The 8,520-nt window shown below is 40.1% G+C and overlaps 1 protein-coding gene across 2 annotated transcripts; it reads left to right on the top strand.

Annotated features, from left to right (window-relative positions):
• The first annotated feature begins 5,285 nt into the window (after positions 1 to 5,285).
• LOC147603058 (protein METHYLENE BLUE SENSITIVITY 1-like) lies at positions 5,286 to 6,823 on the top strand. 2 transcript variants are annotated; one of them, XM_086797032.1, is made up of 3 exons: positions 5,286 to 5,420; positions 6,105 to 6,457; positions 6,576 to 6,823. In XM_086797032.1, the coding sequence occupies exons 2-3, from the start codon at positions 6,123 to 6,125 to the stop codon at positions 6,589 to 6,591; spliced, it is 351 nt and encodes a 116-aa protein (XP_086653158.1). In that variant the 5' UTR covers positions 5,286 to 5,420; positions 6,105 to 6,122; the 3' UTR covers positions 6,592 to 6,823. The 2 variants fall into 2 exon arrangements, with proteins under 2 accessions (XP_086653158.1, XP_086653159.1); XM_086797033.1 differs by having other exon boundaries at positions 6,105 to 6,641.
• Positions 6,824 to 8,520: the final 1,697 nt, after the last annotated feature.

The raw sequence follows: 8,520 nt of genomic DNA, 5'->3' as shown, positions 1-8,520 counted from the left end.
CTACAGCAGTTGGATTAATCTCCAATATCTTTGGCGCCTCCTCATGTTCACCTTTAATATAGTCCTAGTAATCTTTTCCCATCAGGAAATTTGTTAAACCTCCAAGCACGGAAGTAGTTTTTATCAAGCTTCTCTACAATAATTTGGTTTATTCCATCATTCGACATCTTGTCTGCAACACAAATTTACCAAACATAGCACTCTTGTTTGACCTGCACAAACTATTGTATTCTCTGCAAGCAGTACTATACTACATACATACACCCAATGGAAACTTTAAGACCTCTTTGCAGTACACACAATGTCTGCAACCAATCGCCCTTCCTGTAGTTCCAAAAACAGAGTTCTGCAGAGAATCAAAACTTCCCCGCAGTGCCGTGAATGCCTACGAACTGAAGTACGGAGGTCCAGACATACTCGAAACGCGTTTTTGGCCCAAAAAATACTGCCCAATAGATGATATAGTTGCCTTGTAGCTCTGCTCCCATGAAGAAAGCTCCTCAATCGGAGTTCGTTTGCCGGTGCCTCTCCTAAAGAGCTCCCGATAAGGGTGTAGTAGCCAACATAAAGGGGGAAGAGTAGATGAAGCTCTTACCCTCATACCGCTTCCTGTGCTTCTCTTGCTTACCGCTCAACCCTTAGCATAAACCAAGCTCTGATACCATGAAAAGATGCACAGGAAAAGAGAGCTTGAGCTCTTGCAAGCACACACACACTCACACAAACCCTAGAAGAGAACACACAAGGTGAGAGGCTGAAAATTCTTCTTCTTCTTCACACAACAAAAGAGGTATATAAAGAAGATAAAGTCACTAACACACATAATAGAGTATATACAAGCGGTCCTATAATGTGAACACGCTAAGTGGAGTGGGTAGGTGTGGATTAGTCGAATGGTCATGCAGACGCCTCGTGAGTGTCAGCTCATGTTGATCTTAACATCTCAACAATATGATGGGTATATAACCCATCATTATGCTTACAAGTTCAAAGAAATACAAGAGATAGAGCCCACATGTTTTGAGGTGGCACTTGGACATAAGCATTAGGAAGATGCCATGGCTGCAAGTGAGACATGGGAGTTGGTGCCTTTCCCTAAGGAGAAAAAGGCAAGTGGGTCTATAAAGTAAAGCATAATCTAGATGGGTAGAATCCAGATGGGTCTATGAGCAGGTACAATGCAAGACTGGTAGGCCAAGGGATATACACATACCTATGGCATTGATTATGAGAAGATTTTTCAGTCCGATTGAATAGCAAGAGATGGGTCATACCATGGGTCAATCATACACCCACCATGGTCCTCCCATCTAGAGATGTGCCTAGAAGATGTCGATGACAAGGTTTCCACTACTCTTCTTATTAGACAAGGAGGATTAGCCAGGTGATGACTATTCTTCTTTATGAATGCCACAATAGGTGTGATTTTGAGAATCACAGTGGTGAAACTTTTATGGAATTATAGAAGAATGGTTTCTTGGATTAGAAAACACGGTGGCCATGTGGTTGCACATTTGTGTATGGTTAAGCCTCCGTGATTTTACAGACATTAGAAATCATGGCCATGATTGTTTGAAGAATCACGGTGATGAAAAACCTATGTTTACACCATATGATGATTGAAATGTATTAAGAATGAGGGGAAACATATATTAGAGATGGTTTTGATGGAATTTGAGAGAGCCAAGTCAACGTGATTATGTAGACCTAAGAATCATGGGCGTGATTCTTGGAAGAATCATGGTGATAATATTGCATGTTTGTCGAGGAGGGGAGATGAATTTACTAGTTTAGAAATGATGAGAGAATGCCAAAATACCATGCATTTGGGAATTTTGAAAAAGATTGGGGTCGACGTGATTTAAAGGAATTGCAAGCATGATTCTTGAAAAAATCACGGCCATGAGAAGTGATCACAAAATATGAATGTAGAATATGCATATGGAGTGCAATTTGAAAGTAATGGGCATGATTTGAATGCATTTGGACATATGTTAATCACCATGATTTTTGATGGCATGGCACATGATGTGGCACATGGTGTTATTTCTTTGGCATGATTCTCACTGACGTTAGGAATCACGACAACATATCCTAGTTCTTTTATATATTATGCTGATGTACAAAGCATATGCAACATCCTTGTGTGTGTAGATGATTGAGCCAAGTGATTCTTTGTTGGCATGATTATTGATCATGGTCGTGGACTGTAATTCACGGTGTGATTACTATGTGGCATAACTGTAGAATCATGAAAACCAAGCCTTATGGGACTAGTGAGAGGTTCAAATGTATTCTTTGAAGCTTATACATCACTATTCATACCATTCCTTGGCTTTCTACTGACCTTTGAAAAGCATGATTGTGGAATCATGACCGTGATTCTGGAGATAATCATGGCGAACAAACCTTTGTAGAATTGATCTTATGTAACTTCTTTGTGTCCATTCTAAGGTGGACCCATTAGTAATCACCACATTACTTGTTTGTACCATGATTTTTGGTCAACGTGATTTTTAGAATCACGGGCGTGGTTTTTGAAGAATCACGATCGTGAAAACTATTGGAATCGTTGTCTGTCCTTCGTCATTTGACCCTTGAAATATTTAATTGAAAAGCTATAATAGAAACCTTGTCAACAACAACCCCTCTTACTAAAGTCCCTAAGTCTATAATCACAAAAGAGATCAGATCCACAATTAGATTTGGTAAAATCCAAGACATAGCCTCAACATCGGCAGCCCCTCCTTCTTGAAGACCCCTGCCTAGTCAATCCGTTCTTCGCCAGCGAGAGAAGACATTTCCAAAGCATCAAAAGGTCCGTGGAAAAGCGATTGCTCCAAGTACAAGGGTTCTACAAGGGTAGTAATCTTATGTGGTTACCTAGTCAGACCAAACAACATTCACATGGAGAAATTCAAAGGCCTGACAAGAACACAGCCTCAACCATGGTATCAAAAGTAGAAAACACACAAGCAAATGCCAGTAAAGGAAATATGGATTCCAAAGGTAATACTACAAGCCCAAGGAAATCATAACGGTGAAACCCAAGTTTGGATCCTGAAAAGGCAAACCATGCTCCCAAACAAGAAGAGGTATGCACCCAAGAAGAAGTCTACACCAAAAGGGAGAACCCAGCAACCAAGGTACCATGCTCGATACCCAAGAATTCATCAAAGATGGGTACCCACAAACCTACTCTAGGATCAGGGATACTATGAAGGCACCATCATATGGGTGCCTAAGGCTGTCAAGATTAATCATGTTTCATCATCAACTTCAACTAAGAGCCCAAAATAATTCTATGGTGTGGAAACCAAAGCAAAAACAACCTACTTACCCACACCAAGAGGAATTGCCTATCACTTCATCTAATGAAGGAATGCAATTAGAGATGCCTCCATGGATCATCTACATGAACCCACTCTTTGAACCAACAATTGAGGTTGCAAAAGCTCATTGGCAAACACAAGAACCTACTCTCCTAAAAAGGGATATAGACACAAGAACCTACTCTCCTAAAAAGGGAAATAGACACAAGAACCTACTCTCCTAAAAAGGGAGATAGACACAAGAACCTGTTGCTCACTTCATCCGATGAAGGAATGCAATTAGAGACACCTCCACAGATCATCTACATGAATCCACTCTTTTTTTCCCGGTTAGCTGTGAAGTAATAAGCTTGGTTGTTATGGTCAAGGGTCGTGGAGGTGGTAATAGAGGAGCTATTGATGATGGGGTTCCCTTGGTGTGAGGCTTTTCTTTTGTTGGTGATGTTAATCGAGGATTTTTCCTTGTAGTAGTTGGGTCCTTTGTTAGGCATGGGTTTGACCATTGATGCCAGTGTTGATGATTAGGAATGGTTTCTAGGAGTGACTATTGTAGACAAGATATGGTGCTTAAGATCTTGCTACTTCTGTGGTGGCACTTGTAGATGAGGTTCTTGAGACACAGTGACTATACTTTGGGCGGCTCTTCCTTCAAAGATGTGGCTCTTACTCCAAATTTTGGATAAATGAAATGGTCACCTTCATGGGGATCTGCAGATTGAGGACCGTGAATATGTAGATTTGGGACTGATTCATTCTTTGGGGGTATGTTGGATATTGAGAGCATCACAAAGGATATTTGATGGAGAAGGTGGGTCTTCATCAAGAGTGGTTTTTGATGTACATGCTAATTGCTACTTTTGGACAAGGTCATAAAGAGCATTGATTGTTAACAAAGGGGGATTGTGTCTTGTATTATGAGAATAATATTATTTATACACTTGGGCCCTTATTCACACTTGGGCGCTCAAAACGTAACGAAATACGAACTAAATTACATAATTTTGTGGCATAGCTAGTTATTCTCATAATTACAACATTTAGAGTGTTGTTTCATGACACTTATTGTGCTATCTCTCATATGTAATGGAGAGATGCTAAGTTAATCCCAAAGGGGGTTAACTCTCACTTATTGTGCTATCTCTCATATGTAATGGAGAGATGCTAAGTTAATCGGTTGACTCTCACTTATTGTGCTATCTCTCATATGTAATGGAGAGATGCTAAATTAATTCCAAAATGGGGTTAACACTCACATATACTTACATATGAGAATTGTTGTTGTAGCCAAAACAATTGACTTAATCAAGGACTAATGTTGGCTAACATATTGTGCAAGGATTTTGTGAGAGACTTCTTATCGAAGCACCCGCCTTGTTTCTAACAACAATTCTCAAAATTCTAATAGGTGCACCTCTAATAGCATTCTTGATTCCATGTTCAATGAGGGATTGTTATTAAGTTCTCTTGGTGTACTCTTATGTCCTTCCTAAAGTTATTTATGTTTCTACAATAATACTGAGAACAACTTATTAGTACCCTGTGAAGATATATTGATTAACAAAGGCTTCTATGATTTCCAAACATAGCATATGTTATTTCATTTACTATGCTAGCTGGGTCATGGCTCGATATAAGCACGTTAACATACTGTTAACATACTTTCAACTCTTTTGCATCTCCCTTGTACCGTACATTTTAAATGCACTACTCGAGAGAACAGAGGCACATGTGCACAAGCATTCTAGTTTAATATTAAATTATGTACTTGAGTTCATTAAGTTTATCAATTAAGTATTCTTTTTCTCTCTTATTTATGCAGGGAATAAAACACATGTTAAAAATCGCGTTTTTTAAATTTTTTTCCCCGATTAATTAATTGATTGCTAAGAAAATGTAATTTATAGGGCCGGCGTTAGGGTGTCATAAAATGTTGGTCACATGTCGACCGCACTTGCGGCCGCGGTTACGGCTAGGGCAGCGTAGTAGGGGTCGTCACGCTTCCTCTTCATCTTCATCTTCACCTTCGCCACCATCGTCAATTAGGGTCTCTCTGCAACCAACGAACAGACAGGCGTCCCTCTCCACCCGGTACTTCCCCCTTTCATCTTTTGCCCTCTGCATGGTATTTTCATGCCATGGATGCTCTTATTTTCTTCTCTTTTTCTGTGTCTTCTGGACTGCTATGGTTTGCCATGTATGGTGGAGGCCTTCATGCTAGGTTTGATTTGCTTTCGATGGTGTGCCATTTTGGCCTTGATTTTAAATACGTAGGCTATGTTTTTGATGGATAGGGTACGGGCGAGGGTTTGATCGCTGTGAGTCGCTAGGGTTTTATGGCTGTAAATGGTTACGGTTTGAGGGCTGTCATTGGCTAGAGTTTGAGGCCGCTAGGGTTTGCTCTCTCTGACCTTTTGATGGCTGTGTATGGCTATTGTTTGTTCTCTTTTAAGGCTAGGGTTCGATGGCTTTGAGTGGATAGGGTTTTGTGAGTCGATACGGTTTGGTCTTGCCAGGTTTTGGTTGTTGGAAGGGCTAGGGTTTAGTTACTAATGTTAATGCGAGCTATGTTAAGCGATATGGATTCATGAATGGCTACTTTTCATGAGATGGCAGTTCAACTTTGAAAAATTGATGTTTGCTACTGCGGTTTTGCTTTGTTTAATGCCAAATATGCTCTGAGTCTGTTTTTTGTACTAACAGTTGGCTACTGCTAGTCAAAACTTCAAGATGTATTACTTATGCTGATCCATTTGTATTGTCTGTTTCTTTTAGCACCTTTTGCTGCTCACCATGACAGGTAAGGCCAAGCCAAAGAAGCACACTGCAAAAGAAATTGCTGCAAAAGTTGATGCTGCCACCACAAACAGAGGTGGAGGGAAAGCGGGCTTAGAAGATCGCACAGGTGCTGATAAAGGAGGACATGCAAAGTTAGCGTGCCCCATATGCAAAGCTACAGCTCCAGACATCAAAAGCATGCAGATTCACCATGACGCCCGGCATCCAAAGCTTCCATTCGAGGAGGACAAACTGTTGAACCTGCACGCAAGTGGTGCATCTTCTACATCTGCCGCTGCTGCCCCCGCTGACGGCAAGCCCAAGCCTGGAGTTCGTGGCAGTCACAAAAAGTGAGCTGCATTTTGATGTGTCTTCAAATCAAGTAAACTTGGGGTGTGAAGGCCATGGCGCAAGTTCATGCAATGGGCCTGTGCTTGTTGGTTAATATCATAATGTCTTATTGTACAGGAGTGTGTGCTTGTGAGGATGGCTGAAATGCAACAAAGTTCAGTGCTCCGCTGGTGTTTCTTCTCAGTTGAGCATTGCTATTCTGACTACAGATCACCTTTAATTGTGTGATTGTTCTCTTCACAGCATAAGAGTTCTAGAAAGTTTGTTTAGAACATCGGACACCAGACTGAATAGTATCTTAACTAAGCCTGTGGACACTTTTGGCTACTTCATGCTTTCTTATTCAGTACATTGGTTGATTGTGATTGTGATTGTGCTTGTGCTTGATTGTGTTTCTTCCCAGATTAATAAGTTGTCTAGCACTTAAAGTTGTGGAATCAAAATATTTCTTTTAAGCAGCTGCTTCTGATGTTGCGGATGACTACGATACATTATTGTTTCTTGTTGATCTAGAGGTCAACACATTCTTCTACTTGTTTTCTGGACGGGCAGGGGTTGGATGGGAGATCCTCTGACCATGGGAAATGTCAGGTGGATCTGCCCTTCCATTGGATGGGTGGCGTTGTCTAAAAAGCCCCTAGTTCTTTTATGTCTTAAAACATCTTGTTTTTCTACATTTTCATGATGACATGTCAATCTGGCATGGAGAATTATGCTTTTTGGTTTCAGGAGTTTATAGATCTTGTGGTTTTGTGATGACATGTCAATCTGGCATGGAGAAGTATTCTGTTTGTTTTCAAATAGATAAAGGGAAACTTGTTATCAGATTATTATTTTTAACTTTAAAGCATAGTTCTTTGCCAGCAACATGTTTTGTGTCCTCAGTTTGCCTGACAGTCTAGGATCAACATAGATTGAGTTTGTGAAAATAGGCTTTTCATGGTTTATACTGTGTTTTATGGGCTTTGTTCAGAAGTTGTGAAGTTGAGCTATGGATTCTTCAAGCATGCTGTATGTTATTGAATTGCTTGTAAGACTTTTGCCTCATGTCTTTTATAGAGTTCTTGGATTGAGAGAATTAGTCTCACATTTTAGAAGAGTTCTCATTAAGCAGGTGTTGAAATCTAAAAGGACCTTGCTAGTCTAAGTATGCTGTCTCTTACTGTTAACACTTTGTGAACCTTTGTAGCAGGTCCATGTAAGTTTTTTTAATTGATACTGCGTTTTTGAATATGTCCATGTAAGTTTTTTTAATTGATACTGCGTTTTTGAATATGTTGGTTGTTGCTTTCTGTGAGGTGACCTTTCTGACCAGGTTTTGAATGATCAGAGATGAGCTTGGTACTATTGCAGGCAACCGGCAAGTTTTGCTCTAGGTTAGTCTTCCTTTTCTTATGCTTGATTCTTATCTGTGCCCATAACATGTTTGCCGAAGGCACTTTTTAGGACTTGCGGTTTAAATAGAGGGGATTCTTGGTAATGGTTTGTTTTTGTGCAGCAGCTCTGTTGTATGCTAGGTTGATGTCATGCAGTCTCCTTAAATCATGGGTATTGTTTTTGTGCATCCTTTTGTAAGGTCTGATCTGCATTCTTTGTGTCTGAGGCGGCTGAGAATGTTGAGGAAGAACAGAGGGAAAGAGATGAATGAAGCACAATGTAGGCTACTTTGCAACAAACTTGGGACTACAACCAAGATAATATGGAACTTGATTATTTGTATAAATACTGGTTTTACAAATGTTAGCCATGCTCACACTCCATTGACTTCGATGCCCTACAAAGCCCCCCGTTTAGAGTAATAACTGAGAATCATTGATAAATGAGGACTTTACTTTTATCTGCTTCTCCTGTAAAGTAACTACTGTAATCAAGAATAAATTTGTATCTGCCAGTCTTAACAAAAATTTTTGCCATGGTCTTTTTTATGTGCCTTAGTAGTGGGCGCACAGTAAAGGGCATGATCCACCATAAGGGGGAGAAAAGAGAAACAGAAGTCTAAAACCAAGGGCAGAAAGTACCTACTTTTTTCAAACCAAGAGAAAAAATTTGACCTTAAAACCAA

Source organism: Cibotium barometz, chromosome 65 (genome assembly GCF_041138505.1).
Source record: "Cibotium barometz isolate CiBa-2024 chromosome 65, ASM4113850v1, whole genome shotgun sequence".
NCBI classification, from domain to species: Eukaryota; Viridiplantae; Streptophyta; class Polypodiopsida; order Cyatheales; family Cibotiaceae; genus Cibotium; species Cibotium barometz.
Note: the sequence above shows the minus strand (reverse complement) of the source record. Positions and strands in the feature narration are given on the sequence as shown.

Coding starts and splice junctions, on each gene's coding strand:
- LOC147603058 (XM_086797032.1), top strand. CDS start 6,123: ATGACAGGTAAGGCCAAGCCAAAGAAGCACACTGCAAAAGAAATTGCT.